Raw genomic sequence first — 19,215 nt, 5'->3', positions numbered from 1 at the left:
GTTACACTTTTAACCAGCATATAGTTTTAGACAATTTAATTGACTTTAATAAAATAAAATGCAAGTAGAGTAGTTGGAGTATTAAAAAATTGTAAACGAAAGATAGTGGGGTTTATTGAAAAGTAATGAATGTGAGAAGAAAGATATAATAATTAAAAAAAAAAAGTAATAGTGGGTTTGGGTGGGGACTATGAGAGGAGAAAGATATAATATTTTAATATAGCTTTTTGCCAAAAAAGAAGTGTAACACTTATTAAAACACGGCCGGATTTAATAAGTGTAACACTTATTAAAACACGGAGGGAGTACTGTGTTCTTATATAAAGTGCCCCATTTTGACTTTTGCACTATTCATGTGTATCACTTTGATCAAATTTTGAACTTTGTACGTAATATAAAAATATAATCAGTGAGTATTTGTTGGAATCGTCTTATAACATAGCTTTTAAATATCAACTTTTAATATTTTATACTTATTAATAATTAAAAAAATCATCAGTTAAAATTATGGATTGAGAAGTGTATCGGTCGAATTGGACACATATATAACGGAGGGAGTACAAAGTAAGTTGTGCCGTGCATAGGGATATTAGTGGGGCGGGTCAAATATAAGACTTGCTCCACTTCATACCTACTTCCATGAATTTTAAACTATATAGTTATATATTTTTGTACAAGTATTTATCTTTAAAATAAAAATTTAAGTATATGTATCCAAAAAAATCTTAAGTATAATATATATTAGTGAAGATAATAATAGACTAAGGCCTCGTTGACTTCACCTTATTTTTGCTGAACTGAAATTATTTTTACTGAAACAAAATTATATTTGCTAAACTTAAATTATTTTTACTGAACTTAAATTAATTTTAGTGAAGTGAATTATTTTTGCTGAACTGAAATTATTTTTACTGATTTTCTATTATAATTCTTCTTTAAGAAAACTGAATTTTACTAAACTGAACTTATTTTTACTGAACTGAAATTAATTTTACTGAACTGAATTATTTTTACTGAATTGAAATTATTTTTACGTAATATTATTTTTTTAACGTGAAGTGAACAGGGCCTAATTGTATGTTGAAGAAAAACAATTGTTCAATGTTTAGTGTTTATTTTATTGTATGTGGAGTATTATTAGTAGACTTGGCAAATGGGTCATTCGGGTCGGGTCATTTCGGGTCGAGTCGGGTCAAGCTCGGGTCAAAAGGTTATCGAGTCGGGTCATTTCGGGTTCGGGTTGATTTCGAGTCGACTAATAATCGGGTCGGGTCGAGTATCGGGTCAACACTTCGGGTCGAGTTTGGGTCGGATCTGTTCGGGTCAATTTTCGTGTCGGGTCAGGTCAATTTTCAGGTCCAATTTTCGGGTCAACTTCGAGTTAGGTCATATTCGGGTGATACATTGGGTTAAATTCAACTTTGTATATATATATTTATTTATTTATTGACGAAAAATTCACTATATTTATTAAGACTACTTTTTTCATGGAATATAGTAATTGTTTGACTTTTATTAACCTTGTTCTTTTTTTGTGTTTAGATTGAGAATCAATTTTAGGATCTCCTGAAACTAAGAGGGTTGCTCTAACTAATTGAGTTATACCTCACTCTCTTATTGATCTTAGTTTCAATACTCTTATTATCATTGTCATTATTGTAATAATTTCTTTGTATTATTCTTATACTCCCTCCGTCCCATATTACTCACAACAATTTGACATTTTGCACTATTCACACATCTCACTTTGACCATTTTTTTAGCTATTATATGAAAGTCAATGTAGTCATGTAAGATGTTGTTGGGTCTATTTTAGTTATTATGAATTTTTAATAACTTATAGAGATAAAAGGCCGAAGAAATCGAGAAAAGTAATGCTCAAAATATGTAAATTACTTACAATATTACACATTACTATCATTTAAAAAAATTAAGTCAATTTGATGGCAATTTTTTTCTATTTTAGTTTGCTAAGTTCAAGTTTTTAGCTTAAATAGATTCTGGTCATTTCAGGTATAAGATAATTTTAGTTCAGGTCACTTTGGGTTTCAAGTCTATTTAGGTCAATTAATTCAAGTTAAAGGTCGGGTCAACTTCGGGTCGGGTGAACTTTGGGTCTCGGGTAAACTTCGGGTCGGGTCGTTTTGGGTCTCGGGTCAACTTCGGGTCCGGTCGTTTCGGGTCTCGAGTCAACTTCGGGTCAGGTCGTTTCGGGTTGGGTCGTTTCGGGTTGGGTCGTTTCGGGTTTCGGGTCAAGGTCGGGTTAGTTCCACTTCGAATCGGGTATGGGTCGAGTCGGGTTAATTCGGGTTATGGGTCAATTTCAGGTCACTGGTTTCAGGTCGATTTCGAGTCATAGATTGGGTCATTCGGGTCTGGTTATCAGGTCTGGGTCAGGATTGCCAAGTCTAAGTATTAGTATCGAATGTATTACTATTGTGTTTTGGAGGCGAAGAGTGTTGGGTTTTGGCCTCTGGTGTTGGGGATTAGGTGGGTTGGTGGCCTGGGCCAAGAAATTAGAGATTAGGCGGTGTGGATATCCAAGTAGCTAGGGGAAGGGTGGAACAGTTTTAGCTTTGTACTGGCTAGGGCGGTGAACCCATTACGGGGATGGGGATAGGAAAATCAACATCTACTATGCCCTCACCTCATTGATATTTCTACTCGTGAAAGTATGGTTGATATAATATAGTTATTGCAACTTCTTCTCACAATTGCTGATAGTGTTGTTACCTCTACCATTAATGAAAGACACCTTCTAATTGAACTCATTGCTATTAAATAAAACGTTAATTAATGTATCAGATTGGTGAAATGCGCTCGAACCAATACAAATGAAAATGCACTCGAAAGAGAAAAGGAAGGGAATGGGAAAAGAGGAAGAAGGGAAGGAAAGGGGGGAAGCTGATGAGATATGGAGCTTCACTTCCCTCCATATTAGTTGAAGAGGGAGAAAAAATGGATCACATCTCTTTATCCAAACAAAGGTGTTAAATTATGGGGAAAATAATTCTCTCTATATTTCCATTGTATTTTCCCATTTATAATATTCGGCCACATTACGATATATATAGATAATAGGAATATCTAACCCTAATATATCCTCATTATCTTAACTTCCTAAACCTATCATAATATATCACATATTATATCTTTTCACAATAATATCTTATATGATATTATTCTCATAATATCATATCACAATATACGTTCCTATCTCAATAAAAGGAATTTGTTCCCTTTCTTTTCCCTTCCCTCCCTTACTCTCTAATTTCTTTTTATCCAAACAATATTAAGAGTCGAAGTTCATAAATGGGTTGAATAAATAAATTTTTCAAAAGTACATATATATATATATATATATATATATATATATATATATATATATATATATATATATATATATATATATATATATATATATATATATATATATATATATATATATATATATATATATATATATATATATATGAACTTTAAGCTCATGTCTTGCAAAAATTATTGTTTTTTTTTAAAATAACTTTTAGTTTTGATCGGATTTTGTAATCAAAAGAACAATAATTTATGAATACTAAAGATATATTATGAGCATAATAATAAGTCATTAAATAGCAGTTTTAAGATTTTACTTTACAATTGTTTTCGAAAAATAATACTACGTAGTATAAGTTAATCCATTCATTTCCCAAACATAGGTCTTGTTCTCTTCAACTTATTTTTGCTAAATTGAAAATATTTATAATGATATGAAATCATTTTTGTTGTATTGAATTTAAATTATTTTTGCTAAATTTAAATAATTTTTATTGAACTGATTTTTTTTTTTTTTTACTAATTTCTAGTTATATTTGTTTTTTAAAACTGATTTTTCTAAATTATTTTACTAAACTGAAATTATTTTTGTTAAACTGAACTTATTCTTACTTAACTGAAACTATTTTTACTGAACATAAATTATTTTTACTGAATAGTATTATATTAAGGTGAAGAGAACATGGCCTTGCGTCAATTTATCTTTTCTAATTGTCTTTATTCATATGAAATATAGTACTAAAATTAAGATGTGTAGTTACTTTTTTCTTGTAAAAGAAAAGTATTGCTTCATATCCAATTTTCATAATAACAAATTTGATTAGATTTAATTCTTCCAATATTCTCATAATCCTATTTAATACTCCCTTCATTTTTATTTTTTTTTAATAATTAACACACTTTTTAATGTCCACTACACACTATTCATAAAGTGTTTACTTGAAATTTTAAAATGAAAATCATGTAAAACTGAAGTTTCAAGACTTGTATAGATATTAAAAGCTTGAACCAATATTTTTTTAAATCGTATTTTTATTTTTTTTAAATGAATTTTGTCAATAAAAGGCTAAAAAATTTGCAATGTAACTTAATTTGGATTTTCTAAATAGATACAAATAATCGAATTCTAATTGAGGATGGATCGGATAGGATTGGATGAAAATTCATAACGAAATAGATTATAAGATTAACAGTCATATTATATTTCAGATCAAATCAAATTTGTCATAAATCCAAACAGAATACTAGACACTCTTATAAATGGCGTAGTTTGACTGACACGTTTGTCAACTCGGAACTTTGACTAAAATTATCCTTAAGTTTCATTAGAAATATAAAAATTAATATATGAAAATACATTCATGATTATTCTAAATACTACCAATTTGACTATATTTATTCCTTGTCAAAAATAAAGAAATAACGAAGGTCAAAGTTAGAGGTGACAATTCAGGTACCCAGTTGGGTTTGGGTATATTAGATCGATCAGGTGTATTTCAAAGTTAAGGGTCTGTTCACATTTACTGAACTGAGCTGAACTGAACTGAATTGAACTGATTGGAGCTGAACTGAAATGAAATGAATATTTTATGAGAGAAGGAAATTAGGAGTTGTACTGAACTGAACTGAAATGATAGGAGATGAAGTGAACTGAATTGAACTGAAATTAAGTAAATATGAATGGGCCCTAAGTCATGCTAAGCCGTTGTGTCCATGTGAGTCGAAATCTGAATTGAGTTTTTTTTTTTGGGTTAGACTGGGTTAGAACAACTTTTGACACCTCTACTTAAAGTGGTACATGTAAATAGTGTAAAGGTTAAACAGGGGAGCAACCATTCGTACGTACTTCATAATGAGAGCTCTCAATCCAAAAGGATAGCAACCTATTTTTTCAGAATGTATACACACTATCAGAAGGGGATATTGTGAAATTATGCCAAATTTTGCCTCCGAATAAGAAGATAAAGAAGGGACTAAAATATCAATTCAAAAGAAAAAGTAAGAGGAATGCATATGTTAGTACTCACTTGACCATTAATATTTGTAATTATGTATTATTAAGAAGGATAAAAAGGTTAATAAAATGATAATATACTTAAAAACTAATCTAAAATATTTCACAAACTTTAATATGTGGTTGGCCACACCGTGTGACCAACCACTATGAGGATTACTTTGTTAGTGTTAGAGGGGTTACTTAGCTCGAGGGGTTACTTCATCAATGTTATAGGGGTTACTTGGTGACTGTTAGGGGTTGCTCAATCAGTGTTACAAGGTTTACTTGGTTAGTGTTATTGGGGTTACTTTGTCTGACCACATGGTGTGGCTAGCCGCACAAAACGCGTTGAAAATATGTTACATGACATCTTATGTTATTTATTTATTTCTTTATTTATTGGTAAAATGTAAAATCAAAGTAAGCATATGAATAATGTAAAAGTCAAAATGTTGCGATTATTACAAAACAAAGGGAGTAATTGATCATTAGAGTCGTTAGTTTTTGTTAATTTAGTTGTTTGTTTATATTTAGGATTTGTTAGTGTGTTAGGGTTTATCAAAAAGGTATCATATTTTTCCCTATTGTCAGTTCGTTGCTAAAGATTTGTTTGGAATCACAATGGTTGTCAAGTTTTCAAATGCGTTCAAGCGAATCAGAAGAAAATCATCCTTACACGGCTACAACAAATCGTTAGACGGTCTCTCCGAAAAGACTGTATATTTCAACGATGTGTGCGAGAAATGTACCACAGTACAAGATCGTTTCAACGATCGTAGCTTTGATGAAGTTTATGTATTTGTTAATTTAGATTTCATTTGTAGATGCCGGATGACTTTTTATTATGAATTGTTTTGTTTCAAAAAAAAAAAAGTCGTAAGAATGTATATATACTCCGTATATCTTTAATTTATAATATGCTTCATATACTCCCTCTGTATTTTTTTAAGTGTTACAGTTTGACCGGCACATAGTTTTAGGCAATCTAATTGACTTAAATAAAATAAGAGGTTAGTGGGGTAGTTGAAGTATTAAAAAAATTGTAAAAAAAATAGTGAGGTTAATAGTTTATTGAAAAGTAATGAATGTGAGGAGAAAAATATAATAAAAAAATAATGGATTTGGGTGGGGATCATGAGTGGAGAGAGATTATTTTAACGTAACTTTTTGCTAAAAAATGAAGTGTAACACTTATTAAAAGACGGCCGGATTTGATAAGTGTAACACTTATTAAATTAAAACACCAAGGGAGTAGTAATTTACTTCACACTAAAAACATTCTTTAGAATGTATATGTACTCCGTACCACGAGACAATATTCTTTTGTAGAGTTGTACTACAAACATACCACATCATGATCATCATTGTGACCTGAAAAATCGAGTATATACAAATTTATATTCATGATAAATTGAAAAAGTTTGTCTAATGACATTCTTTAAATAAATTAGCAACTTTTTATTAAATTTATATACAATAATATTAATTTATTTACAAAAATGTCATACTAACTGAAATTTTAATTTGATTTATTTATAAAAATGCCACTAATCACTAGATAAATATTTTTTTAATTTATCACAAAGTTAAACCGGAGCTTCATTTAAAAGACCATACAATTGCACGAATATTACACTAGTTGATGGTCTAAAGTTGGAGTAGTCAACTGAATTGAGTTTCTCGATGTATAAAATGAAAGGAAAGGCTACATGACTGACGATCTCCTACCATTGTCACTTCACTGCTGTAGAAGAGAGAGAAAACCAAAGAGTTAAAGAGACGCATAGGGAAGAAAATTGCAGTGCCTTTCTTTCAAACAAGTAAATTTCTACAAACTATAGTTGGTAAATTTAAGGATAATTATTTGCTTAATTATCAAATTGCATGTATGATAACGTGATGATTTTGATGATATTTTTATTTTTTCTTTTTGAAAAAATGATGATTATGATGATATTCTTGCACATACTTAGTGTTGATCGAAATTTGTGTTCAATTGTTGTGAAAGAAAAAGGTTTTTATTTTTGTTTATTGTACTTCAATGGATTAAAGTAATTGAAATTCTACACATTATTCCTCAAGTTTTTTGGAAAATGATTTTAGCACTACTATTTGTTTTTTTAATTGATTTTTTTGGTATAGAGAGAGTCATAATGGAAATGATATAGACGAAATTTGATCATAAAAATACCAATTTAAAATCGTATTTTAACTAACTAAGCAAGTTGACATTGAGACTACTCTTTATGGGTAGAGTAAAAAATTTGTGTTGTTGAAGTAGAGAGTATTGTTATGTATTTTTATATTTTGAGGTTGTTTATTTTCTTTATTTTACTGATATTTTTTTTGCTGGTTTGTTTATTTATTATACAAGCTTGTGATTTTTTTTTGGAAAGAATTATCTTAAGTTTTAGATGACCTTTTAAAATTAGTTTTACTCACTAATACTCTTGTCTCACACTATTTTGAAATGGTGATTTTAATATTTTGAAGAAAATTCCGTTTTAATCAAACTTTAAAGGAACTTTAAATTGGGTTCTTTAAAATAAATGACTTAAACTTGTGATCAATATTCATGTTAAATATTCCAGATAGATAGTTATAATTAGTTCAAATTTAATGTGACAATTAGTCTATAATCAGATCATATCTTATCTTTTTATTTGCATTTAGATTTCCCAAGTTGAATATCTTTTATCTCATTATTATCTCCATTAAAGCGTTCCTAAAACAGAATATGTTTCACGTGTCACCCTTTTTAAGTTCGACATGTCAGCAATACGGGCTTCATGTCACTATAAACATGACATGTACTTGAACTCAAGACCAACAAGTCTTAAGTTGCAAGTCTTACCATTTTAGCCATTTATTAATTGTGTTTTTTTATCCAACAAATTTATAGTTAACTTAGATAAGTTAATTGGTGTTTTATTATGTTATTTGTTTTCATTATGTAATGATTGAGTTTGGCAACTAGAAAATGTTTATAGTAAGACTTAAACTCGAAATCAACAAGTACAAACTAGCAACCCGGGGCATCGCCCTTGCCACACACTAGTTTCATGTTAAATCGTTGTAAATAATATGAAACGGATGTAGTATATATGAAAATTTCATATGTGAAAAGTACATATTAATATGAATCTAATGATATCTCATTTGATACTCCGTAAGTTTTTATTTTAAAGATTAGTATTACAAAATACAAATAAGTTCAATGTTTGGTTAAATTTCAAAATTTAATAAGATCATAACGGATTATATCAGAGTAGATCAGATCATGTAACCATTATTCGTTGTAGATGGATCAGAGGGAGTATAAAATTAAAATTAATACTTCGATGCTCGTTGTAAATGACATTGTGACATAACAAATATTCTTGAATATTGAGCAGTAATGAATTAGATTATTGATTTTAGGCACTGATATTAAATAATATGGATAGCAAAGCAAAATATGATGGACTAGTGTAGTAGTGTAAAGTGTGAAGAACAATTTAAAGCTGTGTTCATATTATTAGTGGGAAAATTGAGTTCTCTTTGAATCAAAATTCTGTTTATGTTTTTTGTTTTCTGATTAGTAAGACAAGTTTATGCTGTGTTGGATTAGTGGGATGATTATATTTGTTACTAGTGCATAATTTTGAAAATATAGCTCAATGATACTGTCCTTATAGCTGGCGTTTTGTTTACAGGAATTTACAGGTCTTCTACAGAAAACTGCAATCATGTCCTCAACTTCAGCAAGTCTTTGGGATGTGCCAGTGCCACGAAGGGCCCGTTCTTTGCTTCTTCATTGCAAAAGACGCCTCGTTTTTGATGATGACACACCCTTGATCAGCAAAAAAAGTCGAGCTGATGTAGTAGTATTGGTGCCACAAATGACTGTGGCTGGCGAAGGTTCAAGTGCACACAAGATCCTGAAAAATTTACCAGTTCCTAGTATGTAAACTTTCCTTTGGGTGTTTAATTTAATAAAACTTATAATGGACTAAAGTAGTTACCTATATTGAAACCTTCTTTGTTGGTAATAAGATGACATGGATGTATGCTACTGATCTTATAGCTCAATATAACATGGCATTAGCAATTTAGCTCATAGTACTTGTATGCGCGTACATTTTACACTCAGTAGCTTGCTTCAAGCATGTGTGAATTAAATATAAGACGGACTAAAAATCTGGATATAAACACAAGGACTAACATTACATAAAGCATGGTTTAATGAATATACTATTGTGGTTTTGGGCCATTTTGGCTTTTCAGCATTTCATTTTTCGGCAGTAATTAGGTAATACTTTCAAGCAAGAGCTTTGGCAGAATTTGATGTGTTCTGGTTTTCATGATGGATTAAGATTTACAACAGACCGGGATTATATTTTTGTAAAACAACTATCAGAATTCAGAACAAATCAGGAACAAACCTTTTATTCTCCCATCTCTTCTTCTGAAATAATTGCTTGATCATTTAAACACCAGTATATGATGCCTTCTAGGCTTCTAGCTACTGGTAATTGTTGTCAAGTAAGTGTATTGCTTAATATCGAGCTGCTACCTCTTTCTTTGGCGACTCATAAAGGAATGACGTATTTTCCAAAACATAATATAATGTATTTGTGATGTTGTAGATTATAGTACAGAATGTAGTTAATCCGTAACCTTATATACCTTAGTATTTTTCAACTGAAAGAATGCATGATATATATGTACAAATTGGGATTGATTGAAAAAAGTGTTTTACAGGAACTTTAAACAATGAGGAGCAAGATGAGTCAAAGGATGAAGAAAGCATTAGTAAGTCTGCGGTGGTTGGGCCACAGACGCCGTTGCCTTCAATGAAAAAGCGTGTTTCACGTAGAGGAGGCTCCCTGACCAACAAACGAAGCCGATCAATATCAAAAGCTGTGATTAATCTTGAGGAAGATAAGTTGCGAAAAATTTCAGAATTAGCTGAGAAATCAGTCTATTTCACCCGCTCAATCAATCAACAAGTGTCAAATGCATTTAAATTGGTTGAAGTTCAAGGAGCGAGTAGTACAAGTGCTGGACTAAAAGGGCATGGCCGAAGGGTCTCTATTGAAGGTAAGAAAAAGCCATATCAGAAAAACTTCAAGGAGACAAACAGAGCATGGAAAGAGTTACTGAAGAAAGCTGTTGCTGAAAGCTGCGAGATATTGATGGAAAAAGATGAGAGCATAGTGGATGATGAATTGCAGCTTTTCCATGAAAAGGTGCATTTATTCGCAAGTAAAGTTGGCGCCTTTCAGGGTGAGTGATTACATTTTAGAATTTTAATTTTACTGCTTGATGTTATTCTTTCATCAGTAGAGCGTTTTATAACAAGATACTGATTTATGATAGTTTAGTAAGCATTAATTAGCTGTTCTGCTTACCACCAAATGCTTCTTGTAATGCAATGTCAGCGTTTCTTACTTTTAACACAGGGAAAAGAGTATACTTTCCATGGAAAGGATCAGTTTTGGACTCGGTTATTGGTGCATTTTTGACTCAGAGGGTCAGTGACAACTATTCGAGGTATGCTTATATTTAACTGTACTTTCAGAAACCAATGTGAAGATGGGTGGCAGCACTAACCTTTTGAATTCTCAATGCAGTTCGGCTTTTATGTCACTTGGTGTGAGCTTTCCCCAGTATCGTGATTGTGATACTTATAGCCGACACCATAGAATGCTGAGAGAAAAGAGATCAATAGGTGGCTTTTCTTGCCAAAAGCAGGATTTGAAGGGGGGACATTTGAAGTTGGGGCCTGAAAGCCAGAAACCATTAGATGAGAAGAAAAAGGAGACCTTGAGAAAAGGAAAGGCTGCAATTATGGAAAAAATTAAGCCTGATTGGGAAACCTTGAAGACACAATATTCTAGCAACACGGAGACAGAAAGAAGCATTGATGCAGTAGACTATGTTGACTGGCATGCTGTCAGGCGAGCAGATATGGTGGAGATATCCAATGCTATTGAATTGAGAGGCATGAACAAGAAACTCGCTAAGCGCATCAAGGTTAACTTAGTTCTTAAAATACCTTATAAGTTTTTTTTTTTTTTTTTTTTTTTTTTTTTTAATAAAGTAAAAATATAAATGTCTACTTCTGTTATTAGTGCAAGTTAATGGAAAATGATTGTAACAATGTAGGAGTTTCTGGACCGACTATTGAAGGATCATGGAAATTTGGACCTTGAATGGGTACGAAATGTTCCCCCTCTTCAAGCGAAGTAAGCATCACTGCCACTTACTGTTGCATAACCTCTCCGAAGCTTTCTTATGCTGTTATTTTTGTGCTGCTTGCTCACAAATTTCTTATTTCTAGGGAGTTTCTTCTAAGCATATACGGATTGGGGCTGAAGAGTGCACATTGTGTCCAACTTCTAACACTCAAACAACCTGCATTTCCTGTATGATTTATACAATGTGATTATTTTTTACTAGGGAATCTGTTTTGATGGGATCATTTTATGAACTTTGAATATAAATTTGATGACATTTTTTTTTTCAAGGTTGATGTGAATGTTGCTCGTGTGACAGTGCGTCTGGGGTGGGTTCCTGCCCCGCCAAATACTAGTGATATGCTTCAGATGTCTGTTTTGGAAGAGTAAGAATACTCTGCTCTTATTTCTTTGTTGAAACACCACTGATTGCTTTGATAACAAACTTTAAATGTGCTGCTTGTAGGGATTCCAAGTTACATGATTTGATTAATCATTATCTTTTTCCTCGGTTATGCAAACTTGACCCAAAGACCTTGTAAGATATTCTTTAACTATGAATTTCATGCCAATAATAGACTCAATACTTTCTTATACTTTACGCTTATTTGTCTTTAGGTACGAACTCCATTATCACATGATTACATTTGGGAAGGTAATTTTAGTAACTTGTGTTATTGAGGTTATGAATTTCTTGTTCACTTGAATATAAGGTTTTGAAGTAACTGCGTCTCGTTTATAATTAGCACAGGTCTTCTGTACAAAGCAGAAACCTAGCTGTACTGAATGTCCCATGAGAAAGGAGTGCAAGTATTATGCTGAAATCAACATAGAAGACATTGGTGTCATGGGTCGGGCTAAGACTCAAAAAAAGTCGGTGAAAGCTAAGCAGCAGCAAGTGTTGAAATCAAAAAATGAAAAACAGAAAGGTCTGGAAATTGATCATAAACAGTTCTACCATGAAGGTAATGTTGAAGCTCCTAAAACTCCAGTGAAAGATCAACCACCCCGGAAAATGAGACAGAAAGGACAATATTACTCAAAAGCTACTTCTTTAGTTGTAAAACAACCCAAAAAAATCCGAACAAGAACACAACACTTTGTGTAAGTTGGTGGTTTGAAACTCTCATTTACCTTGATTTTACACACAAATCATCCTATCTGATGATCTTTTCTAACTAATTGACTCATCAATGCAGCTATGAACTTCCAGATTGGCATCCAATATTAGAACAGGTGAGTGATCTTACCTTGTTTGGCAATTTGCAAGCTATGATTATAGGCAACATGTTTCATTATGTCATCATGACTGTTAAATGCAATGTTATAGTTTGATGACCGGGACCCTGATGATCCATCCCCATATCTTCTTATTACATGGGAATCAGGTATGTCAACTTGTTTAAATGTTTAATCCTAGACAAAAATGACAGATTTAAGTGCTAATTGCATGACTTTGATACATCAGTACCTCCGTTGGCCAATAGTATGCTGTCTGTGGGTGTTAGCCACATAGCAGGGTCTCAGACAGTACTGGGAACAGTTATGGTAAGAGAGATGCTAGCTAATGATTTCTAAATTAAAACCTGGTTATATAAACAAGTTTGTGTTTCTAAAACTTACATATAAACCCACAGATCCCATGCAGAACAGCGTTGAGGGGCTCCTTTCCGCTAAATGGAACTTATTTTCAGATAAATGAGGTGCAGTCATTGGAAGTTTGTAAAGATTTTTAGCAGCAAATTTTCACCTACCAAAGTGGAATTCTGTTGTGATGTAGGTTTTTGCTGATCAGAAGACCAGCCAAATGCCAATAGATGTTCGCTGCAAGACATTGCAGCAACTCCCGAGGAAGATACTGTATTGTGGAAGAGATTTATCTAATATTGTCAAAGGTGAAACATGTTTGATTCTGTTATCTGTTTCATAAGGCAACTGCCTGGATAAATGACCCCTTTATAATTAGCCTGTTTGATGACTTGGTTTATCTACAATGTACTGCATAAAAGTAAATAATTTATACCATACGAGCTGTACTTAGAAGTTATAACATTATTTGTTCATCAATGGCATCCCAAATTGGGTGTGGGATGGAAAATTCGATGTTTGAACTTGAATCAAATGGCTAATTGAAAGTGTTGTCTTGTCAGGTTTATCAGCGGATGAGGTCAAGAGCCTTTTCAATGAAGGTGCATTGCATGTTCTTATGCTTAATGGGTAAATTGCATGTTAATAATGTATTCTGTCTGATGTTTTTGGAATGTTTCAGGTTATATTTGTACTAGGGGTTTTGACAGAGAAACATTAGCTCCTGTTACTTTAGAAAGGCGATTGCATGCGTTATCCAAGAGTAAAAGGCGAAATTAGGAAGCAACAATGGTTTACAGTGCTGCATAATCCTGGTAAAGTGTGACCAAATTAAATTTTGTACTTGTAATTTTGGTATCATTGTTCAATGCATTTGAAGACCAGGGATTACATTTTTGCAAGTGAAGGTTACAGTACCAAAGAATTTCAATGATCAAATATGGTTTGCTGCTCTTTAATAATGAGGTAACATAAGAACTAGGAAAGTAAGCAAAAGTGTGGAAATGTTTAAAATTTCAGATGTAAGTAAATCCTTACAATTGTATCACTTAACTTTCATACTTTTCCCTTCAAAATTAATGGAAAAAAAAATGTGGAAAATTGAGAATATCAATATTACTCCTATGAAATTCAATAGTTTTCCTTATTAGACTAACCAACAGTTATAAGGAGGGAGGGGGGTGAAAGGGATTACGAATGTGCTAGCTAGTTTGCGATTAACGACAATTAACAATAATAAAAACGGAAAAACAAGTAATAAACGAGACAAGGAGAATTTACCGTGGGAAACCCGAGAACCGGGAGAAAAACCCACCAATCCACTATGGAGTAACAATTTGATGAAGAATAATGTAGTTTACAAGCTTCAATCACCATTAAAGCTCCCACCCCAAACTCACCCTCCCAAACACTCAAACCCTAAGTGTTTGGGTTTACATGAGGCTTTCTCACTCTAAATCTTTTCCCTTCATCCTCTTACTCCAATCCTATTACAATGACAAATCATGAGTATATATAGTGCTAGGCTAAATAAAACAATCCTACGGTCTTAAATAAGCCACATCGCTTAAGTCGCAAAATCGTAAAAAACAGGGCACATACGAGGTTCGACCGAACCTACCCCATGTTCGACCGAACCAAGAGTGGTTTGGTCAACCCTCCAGAGGTTTGTTCAAACCTTCGAGGCAGTAGCAGTTGCAAATGAATTTCTACAACAGGTTCGATCGAACCTTTGAAAGCTCTTGAGACGAGCTATCACCTCCAACTTGAATCATCTCAATATCACTTCTAGATCTTGAGATATGCCCATTTGAAGTCAGATGCTACTTTTCATTGTTGCTTTGCACCAAGCAAACAATCCATAGCTTAACACCAAAACTGTGCAACCCCTTAGCCGCCTTAAACCGTTCTCCACACTTCTCAAACCCAACAGGGGGGGAGGGATGTACATAGGTAAGATAATACGGAGTATAGTATATAATGCCTCCTAAAGTAGTTTTATTGTCTATATAGTTTTTTTGTATTGATAAGTGCCCTTCGAAACTAAGAGTGCTAAATAAGTCATTGGTAGCAACTATGTTACAATGTGGTAATATGGATAAGCAAGTGGTCGAACACTAAGTCAACAGTGTGATCACTGCAGCTTAGTCAAGAACATGCAAGCGTGAACCTACTACAGGCCTATAGCTTTACTCGAGGACAAACAACGATGAGGGTGATAGGACTATATCTAAAATGAATTAAGGTTGAAATAATTATGACTAAAAGATAGCCTTCCTAGCAATGGCATGGCCATGAATACAATCTCACAAGCTTAAATCCAGTAGATCTCAACACAATTATTTTTTTTTTCAAAAAAAAGTCTTAAAATGTGCATCACACAAGCTTAGATTAAGTAGATCTTAAAGTTGATCGGCTTGAGGCTCTATGCTTTGGGTTGTATTACGCATGCTCACTATGAATAGCGAGAAGGGAATCCTGCTATTCCTGATGACTCCTGTACCCCTGCAATCAAATCACACATTGTCAGTGTCACATATCAAATTAAGTACTAATTGACGGTAGGTGTGGTGATTGAGACTACACTTGGTAGGGAAAACCCGTGTTCGATCCCCCGCAATAACAATTGGGAGGGGATTGGAATCTAACCACCCTAAATTGATCCCGAATCTGAATTAGTCCAAAAGGTGAAACGGGTAGAACACCAAAAAAAAAAAAAAAAAAAAAAAACACATCAAATTATGTGAATTTCACTTGTCCCCCAAAAAAAAAAAAACACAAAAAAAAGTGAATTTCACAAAATTCAGAGATTAACCTTTCACATATTCCGTACAAAATACTATACACAGCCTTAAATCAGATCATCAACTGAAACAAGTGATTTCAATACAATATAAAACAAAAAAAAGGACATTAGTACTTACCAGTTCGACCAATCGCATTGGATCTTTGCACTCCTTATTTGCAGCAGGGAAGAACTTGTCCATGACTTTGAACAACACATTCTTGTCGATTGAAATTATTATAAGAGAACTTGTGATGAAGATAATAAGGATGGTTGCCCGCAATGACTTCGGGGACTTAACAAAATATACTCCAGTCATAAATGCGACTAAGGTGAAGTTGAGTGCCATCCTGAGTAGTAACGCCATGCTTCGATCTATCAATATAAACGAGTTACTAGGTTCGTAGACCATGGACAATGTGAGACAACTTAGCACCAACATTGAAAAACACAAGGCTAATGTATCTGATATCAAAAACACAATAAAAGATGCCTTCTTCCCCAAAATTGCTTCCCCCGTATTTTGATTGAATCCACCTGGGAGAGTGAATCCAGCGGTAAATGTAATGGTGGTCACTAGAGCTGCTACCACAAACAATGATGTTCGCACATCTAACAGATTTGTCTTATATGTTGTTTTTATACTTGGATCAATTCCGTTTCTTTTGCACATGAGGTCCTGTAATAACAATTTGCACAAATTAAGCAATAATGTCTTTTTGAATCAATTACCACCATTAGATCAGATCATGTTCATGCATGTAAAAGGTCTTATACCTTGAATAAACCTTGATATGAGAGACATGAGAAAAAATAAAGAGGCCCAATGTGATATGAAAAAGATGCATCACTTTTTAAAGATGCATCACTTTTTAATTCATGGACTACTATGCAATTTTTTGGAGTAGAGAGACATGGATAGAAAAAATAAAGAGGACCAATGTGATATGAGAAAGATAGAGAGAAAAATATATTAACAAGTGGTGCATATAAAAAAGGGAGGAAATACATGCATGTTTTAGTAAAATGACACATATATGTATTGGTGATTTTATACCTACTTATGTAGATTAGGTATTTACATTATTCCTTCTTGGAAAATTTGCAAATTGCAGCTATTTAAAATACGTATTTTGCAAATTGCAGCCATTTAAAAAAAAATTACAAATTGCAGCCCAAAAGTTGTTATAAATTGTAATTGCAGCCTAATTCCATTTTTCATTGGTTTACGTGTCGAAAAATATTCGTTTAAGGTTTTAGGGGAAATTTTAGTCCTTAAAGATCCAAATAGAGCTCGGAATTGGCAAAAAAAGCGTAAGTGCCTCGTTTTTACAAGGAAAAAATAGTTGCCCATGAATCGATACATTTTTGTTACACAAAACGAGGCACTTACGTTATTTTTTTGCTGATTCTGAGCTCAATTCGGACCCTTAAGAGCTAAAATGACCCCTAAAATCTTAAACGAACATTTTTTGACACGCAAACCGATGAAAAATTGAATTAGGCTATAATTTACAATTTATAACAACTTTTGGGCTGCAATTTGCAATTTTTTTTTAATGGCTGCAATTTGCAAAATACATGTTTTAAATGGCTGTAATTTGCAAATTTTCCTTCCTTCTTTGATTAACATCCTTGGTGCAATGGTGGATACTCCTCATTTCATTCTAAATACATATATGCTTGTCAATTTAGAGAAGTTATGGAAAAGAGAAAAAACATACCCATGCTCTATCTTCCTTGCATAGATGTGCCAGCAGATCCATGGCAGTTACATCTTGTTCGTCCTTGATGTAATATATTATCTTGTCAATGTTGAGCAATGTTTCTGTCAAGTATATATCTTGATTTCGTATTGCTCTATGTAGAGGTGTTTCCCCTTGGTGATTTTGTTAAACCAAGCACAAATCATCAATAATACTTTCTGTATATTTCCTTAATCACAATGGCTTCAATACATGTATATATAATACTAGGATAATAACACCCTAAATATTCTATCATATCTTTTCACAAGATATGTTTCCTAAAATATGCACAATAATATCATAACAATAATATCCTAGATATACTAGAATATCCCCAATACCCCCCTCAAGTTGGAGCATACGGATCATATATGCCCAACTTGCTTCAAGCCATACAACGACTTCTTCATTCTGAATACTTTTCCGGAATTATTTTTGTCAAAACCAGGTGGAATTCGCATGTACACCTCTTCCTCCAAGTCACCGTGTAAAAAGGCATTATGAACGTCCATTTGATGAACTTCCCAATTCTTCACTGCTGCAACCGCAAGAAATGTTCTAACAGTCACCATTTTTGCCACGGGAGCAAATGTCTCGTTGTAATCTAGACCTTCAACTTGATGGTTGCCAAATATCACAAGTCTAGCCTTCAATCTTACGAGATTCCCATGCTCGTCGTACTTCTCTTTGTAGACCCATTTATTCCCAAGTGCCTTTTTACCACGAGGTAAATCTTCCAAAACCCAGGTGCCTTGCTCTTCAAGTGCTCGAATCTCATCGGCCATTGCCTTCTTCCAACCTTCATGCTTCATAGCTTCTTTAAAATTTTTTGGCTCATTGCCACCTGTAATTGCTGCAATGTATTTTCTATGTTTCACAGAAAACCGGTGAGAATCAACAAAATGTGTTATGGGATAAACAGTACCTGAGGAAGATGTCGCAGGTGAACGATGAGGTGGAGATGGACTTTTATTCCGAATGGTGTGTGTCACAAAATCACGGTATTTGCTCGACTTGAATTTTTGTCGCTTGCCTTTACCCATATTTTCTGTATTTTCAGCATGCTCGAGAATCTCAAGATCACTCGCACTCGTACCCTCCGGAGCTGCTGCCTGCTCGCTGCCATGAGGGTCAACCCCAGCTGCCGCTGGAATTCCAGCAGCCTGGGCAGTGCTGGGCTCCTCGCACCCAGCTGCCACTGGAATTCCAGCAGCCTTGGCAGTGCTGGGCTCCTCGCACCCAGCTGCCACTGGAATTCCAGCAGCCTTGGCAGTGCTGGGCTCCTCGCACCCAGCTGCTGTTGGGTTCCCAGCGCCCTGGGCAGCCTCGGCAGACCCTGCCACAAGCTGGCTGCGGTGCTGCTGCTGTTGCCGCAAGCCACCTGTGGCCTCCTCTGCCCGGGGCTGCTCATCATGCTCCTCACACACGCTGTCCACATCACTGCCCCCTGCACTATCAATTCCCACAAACTCCGAAGCTTGCACATGAGTGTAGCCTCGGGTATTGTCAAGAGCAAGATTAGACCACGGAAATTCACCCTCAACAAATTGCACATCACGTGAA

The 19,215-nt window shown here is 33.8% G+C and overlaps 1 protein-coding gene across 1 annotated transcript; it reads left to right on the top strand.

Annotated features, from left to right (window-relative positions):
* The first annotated feature begins 5,932 nt into the window (after positions 1 to 5,932).
* LOC145575296 (DEMETER-like protein 2) lies at positions 5,933 to 13,899 on the top strand. Its single transcript, XM_081633183.1, has 17 exons — positions 5,933 to 6,028; positions 9,007 to 9,253; positions 10,055 to 10,579; positions 10,756 to 10,846; positions 10,927 to 11,329; positions 11,462 to 11,541; positions 11,637 to 11,721; positions 11,824 to 11,918; positions 11,999 to 12,070; positions 12,151 to 12,187; positions 12,284 to 12,636; positions 12,732 to 12,768; positions 12,863 to 12,920; positions 13,001 to 13,080; positions 13,170 to 13,250; positions 13,313 to 13,427; positions 13,802 to 13,899. Exons 1-17 carry the CDS (start codon positions 5,933 to 5,935, stop codon positions 13,897 to 13,899), a joined length of 2,553 nt encoding a protein of 850 aa, XP_081489309.1.
* The last annotated feature ends 5,316 nt before the right edge of the window (positions 13,900 to 19,215 follow it).

This window comes from Chenopodium album, chromosome 13 (genome assembly GCF_948465745.1).
Source record: "Chenopodium album chromosome 13, dcCheAlbu1.1, whole genome shotgun sequence".
NCBI classification, from domain to species: Eukaryota; Viridiplantae; Streptophyta; class Magnoliopsida; order Caryophyllales; family Amaranthaceae; genus Chenopodium; species Chenopodium album.
Note: the sequence above shows the minus strand (reverse complement) of the source record. Positions and strands in the feature narration are given on the sequence as shown.

Bases quoted from the DNA above. Each gene is read 5' to 3' on its own strand.
- LOC145575296 (XM_081633183.1), top strand. From the start codon at position 5,933: ATGGTTGTCAAGTTTTCAAATGCGTTCAAGCGAATCAGAAGAAAATCA. The intron at 10,847-10,926 runs GTATGCTTATAT...TTCTCAATGCAG, and splicing joins GTCAGTGACAACTATTCGAG to TTCGGCTTTTATGTCACTTG. The intron at 11,722-11,823 runs GTATGATTTATA...TTTTTTTTCAAG, and splicing joins TCAAACAACCTGCATTTCCT to GTTGATGTGAATGTTGCTCG.